At 44.4% G+C, this 18,392-nt stretch overlaps 1 protein-coding gene across 1 annotated transcript in view; it reads right to left on the reverse strand.

Moving 5' to 3' along the window:
• The window catches only part of BTBD2 (BTB domain containing 2), a 42,919-nt gene extending 32,080 nt beyond the window's left edge, over positions 1–10,839 (reverse strand). The window contains exons 1-2 of the mRNA XM_074939823.1: positions 10,292–10,839; positions 26–145 (exon numbers count right to left, since the gene is read on the reverse strand). Coding sequence (XP_074795924.1) covers positions 26–145; positions 10,292–10,839 — 668 coding nt within the window. The remainder of the gene's footprint in view (positions 1–25; positions 146–10,291) is intronic.
• Positions 10,840–18,392: the final 7,553 nt, after the last annotated feature.

Below are 18,392 nucleotides of genomic sequence, written 5' to 3' on the forward strand. Positions count from 1 at the left end.
ACACTGTACAATAAAAGAGGCTTACTTTAGCAAAGCTAGGAAGGCAGCAGGCTCCACATCCGGCAGTTCAATCTCTGTAGAAGTTGTGGCCATTCCACCATTAAACATTGCATCGAAGACCGCACTGCCCACAGCCAACACAAACCTAACATTTAAAAATAAAAATCCTACATTAAACTACATTTTGCTAATTTTGAAAAAAAAAATCCCATTTTAGTTTCTGCTCCCCCTACCCATCAGTTACTGTTGACAGTACTAACGTAAAGTGCTCAGAAGCAATCCACTTCTATTCTAGGCCTTATCACTACTATATTACCAGTAACACCAGACAAAGTTGCAAACTACTATTTGGAAGTTCCTCCCCCTCAGCCCAGCATGCAATGAAAAAACATAATGGCTCTTGTAAAGCCAGAGTTCGTGCATTTTGTAACAGACAGTACATGTGCTAATGCAATTGTTCGCACTTACGTACCAACTTTCATTGGAGGACCTCAAAGCACTTTACAGTTTCATAACCCCATGTGGTAGTCCCATTTTACAGACTGAGAAATGGAGGTACAAAAGAGGGTAAATAACTCAAGGTGCCCCACTGAATCACGGGAGCTGGGAACAGAACCTAAGAGTATGTCTAAACAGCCATTAAATACCCGCCACCAGGCAATGCCAGCTAACTGGGCTCACAGGGCTGGGGTTAAGGGGCTGTTGAACTTGAAGTGCCGAAGTTGAGGCTCCACAATTGAACAGACCCTTAGCCTGAGCCCAAGTCAGTTGGCACGGGCCAGCCACAGGGGTCTAATTGCAGTGTAGACATACCTTAAAAGTCCTGACTAATTGCTCTGTTCTAAAATACTGCACATCACACCCAGAAAACCAAAAAGGAGTCTTAACAAGACTCAGATGGGTAGCCGGGTTAGTCTGTATCTGTAAAAGCAACGAGGAGTCCTTGTGGCACCTTAGAGACTAACAAATTTATTTGGGCACATCCCACGAAAGCTTATGCCCAAATAAATGTGTTAGGCTCTACGGTGCCACAAGGACTCTTGTTTTTACTTAACAAGATTGTTTTCCATCCTTCTATCTTCCCATTAGCAATGAGACATTAAAAATTATTTTTGATTGAAGCAAAGTTAAAAAGCAAATGTGCAAATTCCTTCCACACCAGACAGAGATCCTCCTCCAAGCTGTCTGAAATGTATTCATCTCCCTACAGTTTTGTACTCAACCGTCCCACAAAAATATTCAGCAGCAGGGAGCACTGACTGGCTAGCGCTGCATCCTGGGAGGAACAAGCTTTCCTAGTACTCTTTCCAAAGGAAAAAAAAAAAACAACAAAAAGTAGTGCTCCAGACTCATTTTCTGTAGGGATGCTTACTACTTCTGGTCACACAACTCCAATAAAGATTTTATATTATAGGTAACCTTTAAATGCAAGCACAAAGTGGTAACGGTGGGTACACAAAAACCATTTACACACTGTCATAAGTTTACACTGCAATTAACACAAAAAGCCACATTCCCTATCCTGAAGGATATCGGTTTGGAGTGCTGTCTCAAAACGATTTAGATGCTAGAGAAACTGTTCTTTACAATTTTCTCACGTAAACGCAAGCCAACTTCATCTGTTGACAGGCACGTCTAGCTAAACAGACATTTAAGAATTAGAGTATTTGGTCCATTAGGAAACATGCAAATATGAAAGTTATGGTGCCTGCCATATGCATTAGCGAAACTAAGTTCTGAAAAATGTACTCAAAAATTTAGACACAAGTTCACCCATTTTTTCCTCAGTGGTTGCAATCTAATAGCCTCTGCATCTCAAATACAGTGAGGACCACTAAAGTAAGTGCATGTATTTCATCAAAGTTTTCTTTCCACAGAAGAATTTGGTGTACCAGCAAAGCTGGAGCTGTGACAGGACTGGAACCACTTCCCAACTGTTGTCATAAAGGAACAAGCTGGAAAGTTCTGGAGCCTCTAAGGCTGAAGCATGCTCAGTCTACAGAGCCCTCAACCCAACAGGTGCATCAAAGGTCCAAAAGTCTCAAGACCTATGGGGCTTCTCTGTATGACAGAAGGCATGAGACACAAGAGTGTGAATTCTGTGTATGTGGTAGCTTTAAAGACACCCTTTTCCTGTACAGCAACCTTGATAAGATTTCTCTTTTTGTAAAAAAGATGATGTTTCTTTCAGCAAATTAAACAGTTCTTTTATGCAGAGTACTTTATAAGTTAGTAAAATCCTTACATGCAGAGTTGTTGTAGCCATGTTGGTCCCAGCATGTTATAGAGACAAGGTAGGTGAGGTAATATCTTCTACTGGATCAACTTCTGTCGGTGAGAGACACAAACTTTCGAGCTATACAGAGCTCTTCTTCAGGTATGACAAAGGTCATCATCATCCTATTACGCCTGTGGCATTTTAGGGAAGCGATGAGGCTCCTCCACTCCTGTCTGTTTCTGGCAAGTCTTTCAATGGTTCCCCAGCTGTGTCCCAGTTTTTTCAGCTTGGCTTCCACAGCTCTTCGCCAGGTTGTTTTCGGGCAGCCTCGTTTTCGCTTGCCTTCAGGTGTCCATCTTATTGCTACTCTGGTGATGGAATCAGTTTCCATTCAAGGCACATGGCCAATCTATCTCCAACGCCTCCAAGCAATGATGGTGCTCAGATCCTCTTGGCTGCACTGTGTCAACAGATCTTGGTTTGAGATTGATCTGGGCCAAACAATACAGAGGATTTTTCTGAAGCAGGTTGTATGAAATGAAGACAATTTGGACATGTCATACTTTCAACACTACTTTATAGTGCAGAATGCTGAGGAATGAGAAAGTACGCAGCTCTGATAAATCTTGAGTTTGGTTTTGGTGTTGTATTTTGATGATTTCCAGACTGTATTTAAGCTCTTGAAGGCTTTATTGATTTTGTTCCGGATGTCCTGGCTTGTTCCACCGTCCTGGCTGATGGTGCTGCCCAAGTATGTGAATGTTTCTACATTGGTGAGAACATAATCCTCTATCCATACTGGTGATGGTGAGGCAATATTAAAGGTCATGATCCCTGTCTTATTGTGGTTGATTTCCAGTTCAATTTGCTGGCTGAATACATTGAGTCCAGTTGTTTTTCCTTCTATATGGTGTTGAGTATGATAGGAGAGCGACATCATCTGCAAAGTCCAGGTCTTCAAGGGATGAGAAGAGTGCCCATTTAATGCCTGTTGGCATGTCTTCTGTTGTATGCCACCAGTCAATGCAATGTTGAAGAGGACTGCGGACATGACACACCCCTGACGTACTCCTGTTTTGACTTCAAAACTGAGCTCACCATGATCAACACTACAGGTAAAGTTGAAATAGAAGCTTTTGATGATGATGATTATACGGAAAAGAATTCAATATGCTCACAGAATGTGCCATAGGCTGGTCCTGTGAATGCTATCAAAAGCCTTCTCAACGTCTATGAAATTTATGTAGAGTTGCTGTCGCCATTCTAAGCACTGTTCTATTGTTCCATAAAGAAAAAAGATCTGGTCTGTGCATCCATGCCCTTTCCAAAAACAAGCTTGCTCTTTTCCGAGAACGCTATCAACTGCGTCTGATATATGCTGGACTATGACCTTACTTTGCTTAGCACAGAAAAAAGTGTGATACCACACCAATTACAATCTCTGAGAGTTCCTTTCTTTGGTATCTTCACTATAACCCCATTGGTCCACACATCTGGCACTTTTTTCCCTTTCCCAGACTGATGTAAATAGAGGGGCCAGGACAGAGGTTGCTAATGTAGGATTTACCTTGAACAATTCTGCATTCAAGTTATCCTTGCCAGGAGCTTTCCAATTTTTAAGGATCTGATGGCTTGAATGATCTCTTCCTTAGTTGGGGTGTTTGTGTTGATATCAAGATCTTCTTCTGCCTGCTGGATGTTTGCTTCCTTTTTAGGTGGCTCCCTGTTCGACAATTCTTTGAAATGCTCTGTCCAGCACATTTCTTGTTCTTTTTCGGTTGTTAGTAGGCGTCCTTGTTTGTTCCTGATGAGAGCGTTTGTTCGTGTCTGCCGGCTACCACTGATAAGCCGCGTCATTTTGTAGAAGGTTCCTTGTTCACGACAAGCAGCTGCATCCTCTTCTGGTGTTGCCAGATTATCAATATAATGCCGTTTGTCCACTCTCACAAGGCGTTTGACCTCCCGGTGTGCCTTGCTGAACTGCTCGTGGTATTTGTCCTTTAGCTTCTAGGATTTTATGTCTAAAACTTTTTTCTTCCGGGCTCGTCTGGTTTCCATGGCGTTCCATGTGCTGGGTGTAATCCACTCCGTCCTTCTCTTCTGCCTGTAGCCTAGACAGGCTTCACTGCTCTGTTTATAAATTGCTGTTACTTTGTCCCACTTCTTGTTGATCTCCTCATCTGCATTCCCCTCCTCTTCATCAAGGTCTGCAAGTGCTTGAAACCTGTTCTTTAACTGCAGAACGAAGGCTTTCTGTATTTCAAAGGGACTTTAGCTTCTCAATATCATAACGTCTATGTCCCTTGTTTGGTGGACCCACACATCTCAGTTTTAGCTTGATGGAGGCTGTCACAAGGTGGTGGTCGCTGCCAACAGCTGCACCCCTCCTCACTTTCACATCTGTCAATGAGCGTCGCCATTTGCCATTGATCATGATATGGTCAATCTGGTTCTTATCTCTGCCATTTGGAGAACACAATGTCAGCTTGTGAATTTCACAATGTTCAAATAGGGTTCTGCTGATGACTAGGTCATTCATATTACAGAAAACAAGCAAGATTGGACACTGAGTACCTTTCCCAGACCTGAAGAAGAGCTCTGTGTAACTCGAAAGCGTGTCTCATGTCCCTCTCACCAGCAGGAGTTGATTCAGTAAAATCTTTAATTTTTTTTAGGAAGGTAAGTGAAATTGTCCCTTGACTGGCAAATTTTCATGACATTTTGCTAGCTGTGTCAGCTGGTGGGGAAGGGGGTCACTGTATCATTGAAGAACCCTTTCCTCTAATGGAAGGAGAAAGACTAATTTAGCTACTAAGTTGTTTTCCCCAATTATTACCTAGCATTCTGGTTTTGTCAAAGGGCTAGGAATGCAGAAAACTGCAGTACACCAAAAGGAATAATGTATATAAGGATGTATTTCGTTGAATAATTTTGGACCACAAGAACAAATTTTTAAGAGACTTGATTCATGATACCAGAATCACACACAAAAAATGCTTTCATTTAATTTAAAGTGGCAGTAAAAAACTTAATGGAACAGTCACATTAAAGTTTCATACCTTACTTGTTATTAAAAATAACGAGCTTATAGCTGCACTTGAGAGGGTTCCAAGGTCATGGCACATGAAGCCCCAAGTGATAAGGAACCTTCAGAGACCATTCTGAAAGGACTTGAAGTTTTAAAACTTTTCATAATTCCTGCTAGCATTTCACTCAATGGACAGATCACTTTGGTTAGTTTATAGTGGAGAGCCCTCCAAATTCTTAGCTAGGGGATGTCCCAGCAGATCTCACATTGGAAGCACAAGACTCAAAGAATGGAACTTTATTACCGTACATCTGAAGAATGGTGGAACTTCAAAAAGAAACACCATCAACTTAAACATTACATGTCAGTCTGAAAATTGCTTACCACTAATGTTACAAGTAAAACTCAAGATTACTAGCAACAAATGAAAAACAGTTGTTGTCTAATGTATGTAGTTAGTTTCACTGTTTCCCCTGTATAGTCAGTCAATTTCCCCTGTTTATGTGGGTCTTTCAAACAGTAACTGGAAAGAGATTTTTAAAAATGGGAAAGTGTGATTGCAAAACCATAAAGCATCAGAGACTCAAAGGAAGGTGCAACACCTGAAACTATTTTTAACTCATTTTTTACAGTGATTAGATTTCAAATTGATGTCCCTTTAGAGCCAAACTAAACGAACCACTAGGGCTGGCAGGAAGATGAGCTGGATAATCCAGATGTCTTTCCTATTTCTAACTTCAAAGAAAGTGTGTTCACACTCATATGTGGCTGTTCTTAAAAGGGGCAAAAGATCCCTAGTGTCCTAATCTCTCACTACTAATAATCATTTGACGCAATTAGAATTCACAAATAGATTTTTTTTTTAAACAATGCATACAAAGATAGTAGCCAAAATAAATTAAGCGAATGTAGGAGTTTACTGTAAGTGACAGAAGCAGCATGAAAAGATTTAGAAAGTGAATAGTAATGCCTGATATTTTGTCAATAGTAAACATTAAGGGAGTCTGAAAATTTGTGATGCAAGAATCTGATTTTTAGGAACGTAATGTACCAAAAGCTAAGAGATTATGTAAAGAAAGTCACAGAAACCTCATGAAAGGCTAAATTAACTTGTCCATCCGTCTGTGAAGTTTCTGGAAGCTTCTAAGAATATTTTCATGGAGCCAGAACATCTGTAACTCAATATCACCTAGCTGTTCTACAAACCACTCAGGAATATTATATCATTTCATACTACCTCCCTGATTCATTCCTTCTACCATACTAGTAGTTGGTAGTTCAAAGCCTGCACCATCTTCCATTATAGGATTTATATTTCACAAAAGCTGACAGAGGAATAAAGGATCCTAGTTGAAGGTTTGGCTATCTTTTGTGATCCGTCTGATATTGATTTTTCTTGCTACAACTATATTAGAAACAGAAACTTCAAGCTTGAATTTCTGTCAAGTTTTCTTAACTGTATCATGCATAGATAGTTGGCAACTTTATCTTCCCAGAAATGCCATGGGGACAAAACAAGAAACAGTTCCCAGTAATCCCCTCTGCATTCCCCCACCACTTCTGGACTGCACAACAATGCAAACCACAATCATTCAGTATGTGCGCCATTTACCAGTTAAAACTACAGATACATCCCCTCTACAGTGCACTTTCTGGGGGAGCAAGTAACAACAGAATAGCTCTGCTAACGCCACATTTAACAGATAGGCAGGAGCCAAGTCAACTTTCATGTACTAGAGTATGCCCCTCCCAAACCCACTTTTTGTACTTGGCTTGGTTTGTAAATCAATTGATTAAAAAAAAATCTCTTCTAGTCTGGATAACCTTTAGTCATTGTCTGAAAGCCCTAATTCTGAGATTTATTTAAAAAACTGGCACAGCCATGGAACTCTGTTTTCACAAACAGGTTAGTGAATGAAAAGCATTACATCCCTCAAATAAACTGACAAAATTAAAGGTGAACCACGAAGTAACTGTGAATTAAATAAGTTTCTGTGCTGAATGCCCTCTACCAGAGGGGTTGTTGCAGGGTCATTCAGCACAGAAGTTGTTTAAACAAAAATTAAACTAATTGCCTCTCAAATCCTCTTGGTACTTCCTGGATCACCAATGTATCCCAGAATGCAAGATCACAAACACCAGAAGTCTTGCTGCAACATAAGTAATCTAGACTTGTGATGTCACAGCATGATGTTATTTGATAGAGCTTCAAGGAACCAGAAAGTGCCAGGAGAGTTTCAAGGCAAGAAGTTTTCAAAGGTTACTTACAACTTATTTCTGTGCTGAAAGTCTCCCACAACCTGGTTAGCATAGCATGCAGAAAAGAAATATGCTTAACTCAAATTTCCCTTTTGCTTTCAAGCTCATCTTTAAGGACGTCTACTTTGACAATTTCTAGTTGTAACATAAAAGAGAGTGTTCTTATTTTCCTAAACTTGATCAACAAATGTAATAGAAGCTGGATTAAAATAGAAAACTAGAGACATACTTTTTGAGGGAAAAAGTTTCTAGACAATATATTTACACAGATAGCTAAGACAAAAGAAAAAATTGGGAAGGTATTGTAGGAAGAATTCCCTTGCAAAGCATTAATTTTAAGAAAAATAATGTAAGAATTCACTGGATCCCTGGCTGCTTTGTTCAGTGTTAAAATGAGGGACAATTGCACTCACTCTTCACTTGAATGATGAAACGCATTAGAACAGGAGTACTTGCTCCCAAAGCAGTAGGTGGCAAACCAATGCCAGTAAACTCACCACTATATTTCAAAGGAGGAAAGTCAGAGAAGTCAAGTCTAGTGTCAATTACTATTTAACTGAATCAGATATCCAATATCAAGACAAATTCAAACTCTTCCGCAAACAACCATTTTGGGGACTGCAAGCTCTTAAATTACTGTTCAGCCTAAAAGTATCAATGCAGAGTAGGTGCTTACTTTTCAGTAGACTGTTTTTCATATCCAGTTGAAAGGGTGATTTTAACATTATTTTCTAGTTGTGCAGTGCTAGTGCGACAGACTATCGCAAAACCAATGTAAACCTAATACAGACTTATCACTCAGCTACAACTAGCTTTTAGTAAAGACTTCAATAGATAAAGTTATGCCAACGTTAGCAGGAAAAGCAAATTTTCTTTTTAAAAAGTTTCCCTTTAAAATAAAAAGGACATCTTTCTAGTATTTTACACATTTTGCCCAACCCTCCTTTTTCATTTTTCACTAAAGATTTAGCTTAGCAAGCTGTTTTCAAAATATTTTTTTTCCTGGAACTAATTCAAAGTAGAATCTATGGATTCTTTATGCTACTGTATTTCTGTAGTCTATTCAAAACAGATTTCTCCCATTTCTAAGCCTTTTAGAAGAAAGTTATAAAATTGTGGGAATTAAGCCCTGTTCTGCAGCTGAAGAAAAGTGGCGAAAACTACACACTACTTCATAAGTGGAATTTTATTTAGCTGAAGTTTTACACCAAATCCCCCAACCAAAACCTCCACTGAAATCCTCTGAGATGCTTCTTTTTAAACAGGCAGTGCAAAAAGATGCATTAACTCTGGAACATGTCTACACCATAACCAGCACACTGTACCATGCTGGAAGAACTGGACACAACATCATTAAAAGAGGGCTCTATCTTGTGCACAAGAGTTAACTATGCCTTGCTACAATGCTCCTCTGGCCAAGCCTGTAGCAGTTTAGTCTATCTGCTTCAAGATGGGACTTCACCATCTCCCCAGCGTATTAACCTTGTCAGGAGACAAACAAGTTGTAAATACCACCCACAGATTTGTGTAGTGTAGGTGAACCATATGTTTTTAAAGCCCTGTCTGTGTACATTCTTAGTAGTCTGGGAGCACTGTAACCTCCTAGCTGCAGGTAAAATCAGATGGTAATCTGATAACTAAGCGAAAGGAATAAAATCAAGGCAGGTGAACAAGAGAGACCAGCCTACATGAAAGAATACCAGGTAGCAACCCTAATTTTTTCATATTACCTCCCCAGAAGGAAGTACTGGACAGAACAGTCAGATGGCGGGACATACGCACGAGGGCTTACACTCTAAGAAAATGGATCCCCACCAATACATGGACCAATATTGAGTCAGTGGCTACCCACCCCCTTCTTTTATGAGGATTCTCTGTTCCGTGCCCCATTAGGACGACCCCCCTGCCGCTGCCATTCAGTCATGAACGGTTGGTTACACATCTCTCTCTGTGCCCAGTCAACAAAGAACTACAGCCCCAGCTATTGAGCCCGGTTCTTCGGCTCCAGCTGTAGAGAGACAGGCTTCCTGCTCTGGAGGTGCCCGTGGGGGGACACACAAGGCTGGGTGCCCAATGGGCTGCGTGTGCTCTAACCCACCACTGCTCTGCAGCCATTCCAAACGCCCCGCTAAGGGGCAGAGCCCCCCCCCCCCCATGTAACGCAGGCCTGAGAGCCAGACAACTTGGGGGCTGCGGGCCCAGGCTGATTTGGCAACTAGTCAGCATCCTGGTCTCTCTCACCCAGCCACAGCAGGCCTGGGAACCAGCTCTGGGTCCCTGTAAGGGAGGAGGCCCAACATCTTGGCTGTGTCGGTGGGGGGGGTTAGTGTGGAGGGCTTGGGGGGGGGGGGGCAGGCGACAGTACCAGCAAGATATAGCAGAGGGAACGGGGGGGGGACAGGGAAGGGAAGGGGGGGCCCTCCTGTCTTACCGTTTCTTGCTCCCCTGGAGTTAGGAAGGAGCTTGTGAGAGGGTGAAGGGCGGGCAGAGTGGTGTGGTGGGGGGGGGAAGGGCAGAGCGGTGGTGTGGGGGGAGGGCAGAGCGGTGTGGTGTGGGGGGAAGCCGAATGGGGGCCCCCCCCCCCGCATGCCGGCCCACCGCGCCCCACCCGCGCCGGCCCAGCCCAGCCCCGGCCCGCGACAGGAGCGGCGGGTCCCTCGGCCCGAGCCCCACCTCGGGGCCGGCCGGCCTCCCCACTCCACCCCCGGGGCCGCTCCTCCGGCCGGCCCCCCCCCGCGGGCCGGGATGCTCCGCTCCGCCCCCCGGCCCCGGCCCCGGCTGCCCACCTGTGGGCCGGGATGCGCTGCGAGCCGCGGCCCTTGCCCACCAGGAAGTGCACGTCGCTGAGCACCTCGTTGTTGAAGAGGAAGGCGAAGCGCTCCTGCACCGTGGGCTTGGTGGCCTGCCAGTTGTACACCGGCTCCCGCTGCAGGGGGCCGCCCGCCGCCCCGCCCGGAGCCGGAGCCGCCCCCGCCGGCGCCGAGCCCCCGGAGCCGGGACCCCCGGCCGCCGCCGCCGCCGCCGCGGGGTTCCCGGCCCCGCACTGGTTGTAGGTGAGGCCCGGCGGGGAGGCGGGCGGGCCGTTGGTGCAGGCGGCGGCGGCGGCGGCCCCGTTGCCCGGAGGCGGCGGCGGGCCGGAGGAGGAGGAGGAGAGGCCCCCGGGGCCCCCGCCGCTCCCACCGGCCGCCATCTTGTGCGGGGGTGGGCGGCGCTGCAGCAGCACCAGCAGCAGCACGAGCAGCGGCGGCGGGCGGGAGGCGGCGGGGCCCGCCGAGGGGGCGGCGGCGGCGGGGCGGCGGCTGCTGACACACAGGGCCGGGCAGCAGCGGCGCATGGGGCTCGGGGCGCGGCGCGGCGCCGGCCGGCGCGGGTGGGGAGCGCGCAGGGGGCGGGGCATGGGGGACTTGGGGGGCAGGGGAGAGGCCTGCAGAGGGAGCGGGAGGGTAGAGTTGGGGGGGGGTCGAGGATGGGGAATGGAGGGGGGGCACGAGGAGGGGAGGATGGAGGGTGTGGAGGGGTCACGAGGAGGCGGGGCAGGAGGAGTGGGGGGATGGGGGGCAGGAGGGTGTCGGGGGGGCACGAGGAGGCGGGGCAGGAGGGCGTGGGGGAGGCACGAGGAGGGTGGGGAATGGAGGCGGAGCAGGAGGGAGGGTGTGGGGGGGCATGAAGAGGGGGGATGGAGGGTGTGGGGGCACGAGGATGGGAAGGAGGAGTGGGGGGGATGGGGCAAGAAGGTGTGGGGGGCAGGAGGAGGGTGCGGAATGGAGGGTGTGGGGGGAGTCACAAGGAGGGTGGGGGATGGGGGCAGGAGGGTGTGGGGGAGGCACGAGGAGGGTGGGGAATGGTGGGGGGGCAAGAGGAGTGGGGGATGGAGGGGGTGGGGGGCACGAGGGGGTATGGAGGGTGGGCAGGCACAAGGAATGCAGGGAAAGGGATATGTCAGGTGTGAGGACTGCAGAGGGAGCAGTAGGGTGGGAAGGGTGTGGGAGACATGAGGAGAGGTATGGGGAGCAGGAGGGAGGGGGTATGTCAGTTGTGAGGCCTGCAAGAGGGAGGGGTGTGGGGGCCTAGGAGTGCACAGAGGGGGGCGTGTTCTGGGGTGGGGGAAGGAGTTAGGGGTTGGAGGGAGCCGTGCAATGGGGAGCCTGAGGAACTCCCTGCTGTTTCCACCCCTGTGAAGACTCCAGGTGGGAACTAGGGGGACACGGTCACAGCTCCTCTGGGGGAGGACACGGCTCTTTTTTCTTTTTTCTTTTTTTTTAATAGGGGGGAATCAAAGCTTTTGGAGACAAAACAACTCCTGTGGGGGGCTGCGGGAAGGTTGCCGTTGACCTTGCAAGTTTGGGCCCACGAGGTGGATACCTCTGACCCTGGGGGCTTTTGGGGAGGAGGCAACTCCTCCGGAAGGTTAGGGAGCCTGTTGGGGATGAGCAACACTTCAGTTTATCCCCTGAAGAATAAGCCTAATGTAACCTTCTTTGCACACGTGCAAACCAAGCCTTTCTAAAAACCAGACACCCAAAACTTCATTGGCACCTCAAGGCTGTGTCGATTAGTGCTCTGTAATCCCTTACAGTCCTTAGGCCAAGGGACTGATGGTCTGTGGCTGATGTACTGGCTGTCCTGCCCGCCAATAAACTGATACTTCGTGCTTAACGTCTGCTGTGTAAGAGTGTATTTCACACCAGCCTTGCACCTCGCTCCATTACATGCTGCTGTGGCCATGGAGATCTGTGGGAATGTTCGTGTTCTCCCACACACTGCACTGCAAGATAACACAGCAGGATGTGCATGATAAGAGATTTTTATCTCATAGCCAGCTGGTATTCCTTACATAGAAAATGGCAGGGAGGTCTGGAGGAACCTGAAAGGCCACTACTCTCTCTTATCCGTTCTGTGGATGACATTCTGCCCATGGATGTGCATGCATACACATTTGAGAGCAGACTTTTCGTCCTTGGTTCCACGTGTTGAGTAATTGCTCAGCCACGAGGTATATTTTCTTTTCCTTGTTTTTCTGGGGTTTTAATTATCGTTTGCTTAATACACAATGACATGCTGTTTATATTGGTCCAAAGCTCCAAGACTTTTGTGTGTTGCTGGAGTTGCACAGATAAATCACTGCATCCACCATTGCTAAGGAATACTGGATTACTGCATTCATCTACACTGGCACTTTACAGCACTGCAGCTTTCTCACTCAGGGGTGTGAAAAAACACCCCCCTGAGTGCTGCAAGTTTCAGCGCTGTAAAGCGCCAGTGTAGACAGTGCACCAGCGCTGGGAGCTACGCCCCTCGTGGAGGTGGTTTTTTTAGAGCGCTGGGAGAACTCCCTCCCAATGCTGTGCTGTGACTACACAACGGCAGCGCTTTAACGTTGCCAGTGTAGACAAGCCCTTAGTATCAAAAGCTTACACACTCATTTGGTAACAAATATATGGAGTCTGCTGTGTGACATACATTGACACTGAACGAAGAAGAATGAGGTGTGTGTGTGTGTGTATGTATATATATAGAGAGAGAGAGAGAGAGAGAGAGGTATATAGACAAATTCTGCTGGTTAAGAACCCAATCTTGCAAACACACACACATATGTAAAAATATAAGGTGGGTGAGGAAAGATTTCTTGTATGGATTGTAATTGTTTAATGATACTCCATATGGGTTCCAGTGTGGGGTAGCAGGTGACAACTAGGGTTGTGTGGTTGGAGATAAAAGACATTACCTCACCCACCTTGCTCTAATATCCTGGGACCAACATGGCTCCAACACCACTGTGAACAACATGTAAGTTATTCACATATATAGTCCCCATTGACTTAAGGGAAACTGCTCATATGATCAAAGTTAGTGATTGCAGGATCAGACCCTAAATTCTGCTCTCAGAGGCACGCATGGCAAAGAGCAGAATTGGCTTTAATATAGATGATCTCTATATGGATTATAATTATTGAGTTTGTTACATTTAACAAATATGTTGTTTCTTTTTTTGTACTTGGTTTGGTGGCTACTGAGATTTGATTGTCCAAGAATTAAATGAATACAAGCATTACTTTAAAGGGACACTCTTTTTTATTTTAAAAATATATTTCTCTCTCATTCTAATATAACAGAGCAGTGAACACCAAAATAAGGTTTAAAACCTCATCTATGTTCTGGCTTTTACGCTGTTTGCTCTACACCTTGCAGGATGGGCCATTTTGATGATGTGTTATTTTTATGCATCTTTGCAAGTATCAACACAAGCTTTCCAACTGCAGTCACATGATGGCTTTGAATGTTTCGTGCAGAAGCTGAACGTTGGGGGGCGCTAAAGACTGCTGCATGAATGCGAATCGGAATCCTTCCCATGCTGTCAGATTATTGTTTAGGTTAGAGATAGGGGGTTATTGGACATTGTGATGAATCTTGTCATTTGTTAAAAATTCATATATATTGTTGGTAACCACAGGGACTGCACCTTGATGCGGTGGGAAGGCTTTTGTGTTCCAATGACCCTGTGAGCTAGGCCTGAAGAAGTTTAAACTCCTGGTAGGACCACACAAGCCAGACATGTCAAAAGGGTAGGGATGAGATGGAAAGCAGTCCATTGGTCTTCCAGGTTTGGGGTGGAGTGATAGGCCAATAACCTATCCTGGCAAAAAAGTCAAGTTACAGAAAGACAACAAAGCAGCCATTCTGGCAGACAGCATGAACTCGAGTGGAGTGCAAGCCATATATGTCCTGAAAAGGGGACTAGAAGCTAGGTAGTGGAGTTATGTAGGAGAGCCACTTTTTTTTCCCCTAAGTGTCTTGGGCTGTCTTACTTTTTGCATGGGTTCACCATTGATTGCTCAGATGATGTGTGTTTACTCATCTTCCCCAGATGCAGTTCCCCAGACTCATTGTGTTCCTGTACCCAGTCATCCTCGACAGACGGTGATGTCACAGATGTGGCTTGTCCTTACCCCCAATCCCACGTAGGAAGGGGTATTCACCACGTGTCAAATCTGAGAGTTGATCCCCTACACTGAGTTCTATCCTGCAGCCCTTACTTGGGCAATACTCCCATTGACTTCACTTGGAGGATCAAGTCAATTAATGACTACAGCCTCATCCCTTGTATTAAATATTATTTTTCCTTCAACTCAATACATTGCACGTCAACAGAGTTACTCAGGATTTATATCAAAATAACCGAGAGCAGAATATGGTCAGTTGGTGGCCAGTAACTAATTGCCAAGTGATTAGGAAGAAATTCCTCATAGCGGGAGGTTATTCCATAATTGTCCATTTGGGGGTTTCTTGCAGCTTCCTCTGAAACATCTGGTACTAAGCAGTGTTGGAGAAAAAACACTGGACTAGATGGATCATTGGTCAGATCCAGTCTGGGGAGGGGGTCCTATGTTCTTATGTTTTCGTACATGTTGGCAAATTGCTGTCGGCACATATGGCACCATTGTAAATAATTAAGAAGAAAAGAAAGTGAGAGAGGGAAGGAGGGACTAAAGAAATGCAAAGGGGAAGAAAAAAAAGAAGGGAAACAAATGAAACAGTGTTGTTTGAATTGGATTTATGCATATTCAGTCTGATGTTTTATTTAGGAACAGCTGTCAAGTATGTGATTTATTATTAGGGCTGTCAAGCGATTAAAAAATTAATTGTGATTAATCGCACTGTTAAACAACAATAGAATACCATTTATTTAAATATTTTTGGATGTTTTCTACATTTTCAAATATATTGATTTCAATTACAACACAGAATACGAAGTCTACAATACTCACTTTATATTTATTTTTGATTACAAGTATTTGCACTGTAAAAAAACAAAAGAAATAGTATTTTTCAATTCACCTAATACAAATACTGTAGTGCAATCTCTTTATCATGAAAGTGCAACTTACAAATGTAGAATTATGTACAAAAAACCTGCATTCAAAAACAAAACAATGTAAAATTTTAGAGCCTGCAAGTCCACTCAGTCCTACTTCTTGTTCAGCCAATCGCTCAGACAAACAAGTTTATTTACATTTTCAGGAGATAATGCTGCCTGCTTCTTGTTTACAATGTTACCTGAAAGTGAGAACAGGTGTTCTGAAGGCACTGTAGTAGCTGGCGTCGCAGGATATTTACATGCCAGATGCGCTAAAGATTCATATGTCCCTTCATGCTTCAACTAGCATTCCAGGGGACATGCGTCCATGCTGATGATGGGTTCTGCTCGATAACCATCCAAAGCAGTGCAGATCGACACGTGCTCATTTTCATTATCTGAGTCAGATGCCACCAGCAGAAGGTTGATTTTCTTTTTCGGTGGTTCAGGTTCTGTAGTTTCCGCATCGGAGTGTTCCTCTTTTAAGACTTCTGAAATCATGCTCCACACCTCGTCCCTCTCAGATTTTGGAAGGCACTTCAGATTCTTAAACCTTGGGTCAAGTGCTGTAGCTATCTTTAGAAATCTCACATTGGTACCTTCTTCATGTTTTGTGTGAAATCTGCAGTTAAAGTGTCCTTAAAATGTGCTGGGTCATCATCCAAGACTGCTATAACATGAAGTGTATGGCAGAATGTGGGTAAAACAGAGCAGGGGACATACCATTCTCCCCCAAGGAGTTCAGTCACAAATTTAATTAACACGTTATTTTTTTAATGAGCATGGACGCATGTCCTGTGGAATGGTGGCCGAAGCATGAAGGGGCATACGAATGTTTAGCATATCTGGTACATAAATACCTTGCAATGCCAGCTACAAAAGTGCCATGCAAATGCCTGTTCTCACTTTCTGGTGATATTGTAAATAAGAGAGCAGCATTATCTCCTGTAAATGCAAACAAACCTGTTTGTCTGAACAAGAAGTAGGACTGAGTGGATTTGTAGGCTGAAGTTTTACATTGTTTTGTTTCTGAGTGCAGTTATGTAACCAAACAAAAATCTACATTTGTAAATTGCACTCTCACAACAAAGAGATTGCACTACAGTACTTGTATGAGGTGAATTGAAAAATACTATTTCTTTTGTGTATCATTTTTACAGTGCAAATATTTGTAATAAAGATTCTACAGTTTGATTTCAATTACAACATAGCATACAATATATGTGAAAATGTAGAAAAACATCCAAAATATTTAATACATTTCAATTGGTATTTTATTGTTTAACAGTGTGATTAAAACTGCGATTAATTACAATTAATTTTTTGAGTTAATCGCGTGAGTTAACTGCGATTAATTGACAGCCCTAGTTATTATGTATATATTTTTTATTTTGCCAGCCCTTCCCTCTTTGATTTTGTTGGGTGTGGCCCAAAGAATGCTTTGCTGAGGGCAAGCCAGCCCCGCTAGCTATCACGCAATTTCAATTAGTAAAAAATGTGACAGCATAGCCCAGAAGCCATTTTTCAAATGCTTAGAACAATATCACCAATTCCAAGCATTCACAAATAGTGAGTCAGGTACCCCAAAAATAAAGAGATGGGCTGGGAAAAAAATGAGATTTCTGGAAATAGTAAGTTTGGGGTTCTTTTATATTTGCCTTCTGGTTTTTGAGCCTTTAGGTTTCATCTTTTCAGGCTTTCCTGCTAAAAATTTACCTTGGGTTTTTTTTTAAAATGACAGCTAAGATTCTCACGTCTTCACAGAACTCCAGGAGCTGGGTCTCTAAGAAAAACACCAACTTTCTTTAGACTCACAATAAAATAGCGAGAGAGAACAGAATTTTGTAATTAACGTCCCACTCATCTGCCTCTGACTCATTCAATGATTCTTCCTCACTGAGGAACAGCCACTAATTAGCTGTTTCTAACGATATGACTACACTAGCACTTTCGTCAGTAAAACTTTTGTCAGTCGGGGTGTGAAAAAAAACACCCTCCTGAACGACATAAGTTACACCGACAGAAGAGCTGGTGTGGACAGTGGTATCTCGGCGGGAGATGCTCTCCGGCCAACATAACTACCGCCATTCCTTGGGGATGGTTTAATTATGCTGATGGGAGAGCTCTCTCTCATTGGCATAGATCGGCTACACGGGAGACCTTACAGCGATGCAGCCGCAGTGGTACAGCTGTGCCACTGTAAAATCTCTAGTGTAGACATAGCCTAAGTCATCAATACACAATGCCTTATATTTGTTTGTCCAGCAGAAAATGTGTATCTTTTTTCCTCACATGCTTTCAACAGGATTTTGGGGCACACAAGAAACGCAGGCTTAGAGCATTGGGGGGGGGGAGGTATATGTCAGAGGACTTATTGTCCAAATTTATTTGTAGTTTTCAGGCTTGATTCTGATCTTTCTTCCACCATGATAATGCCATTGACTCAGCCCATTTCAGACAGCTGACACGAAGGTGTGAGGATACTTAACATGGGGAAATAGATTCAATTAGTGTAATGACCCAGCCACTTCCAGTCTCTATTCAAATCTAAGTTAATGGTATCTAGTTTGCATATTAATTCAAGTTCAGCAGCTTCTCATTGGAGTCTGTTTTAGAAGCTTTTCTGTTGCAAAATTGACACAGTAGTTGTCACTCCATCGTGATCGTGGTACTGATGGATCTCCTAAGTATAGGGGTTACAGCAATTACCTGGTATGGTGATGGTTGAGTTGGCAATGTGACTACCGTACAGTGCTCATATACACAGATACCTAGAGAGTAATAAAAATACATTATGGAAACACCCCACTAGAAATAAATTTATGTAACCGAGTAGAAATGCAATTCCACATTCAGTGAAACCCAGGATAACTCTCTTACAGCTACATGCCCTTGGAATCATAGTTTATTTAAACAGTCAAACAGGTGAGACACATGAATCATCAGCCACATGATGCCTTCTGGATCCAGGCATGTTCAAAATGACTCATCGCCTATTGGCAGCTCCATTCGCAGAGGAGCGTCCAAAGTCA

This window comes from Natator depressus, chromosome 25, assembly GCF_965152275.1.
Source record: "Natator depressus isolate rNatDep1 chromosome 25, rNatDep2.hap1, whole genome shotgun sequence".
NCBI lineage: Eukaryota > Metazoa > Chordata > Testudines > Cheloniidae > Natator > Natator depressus.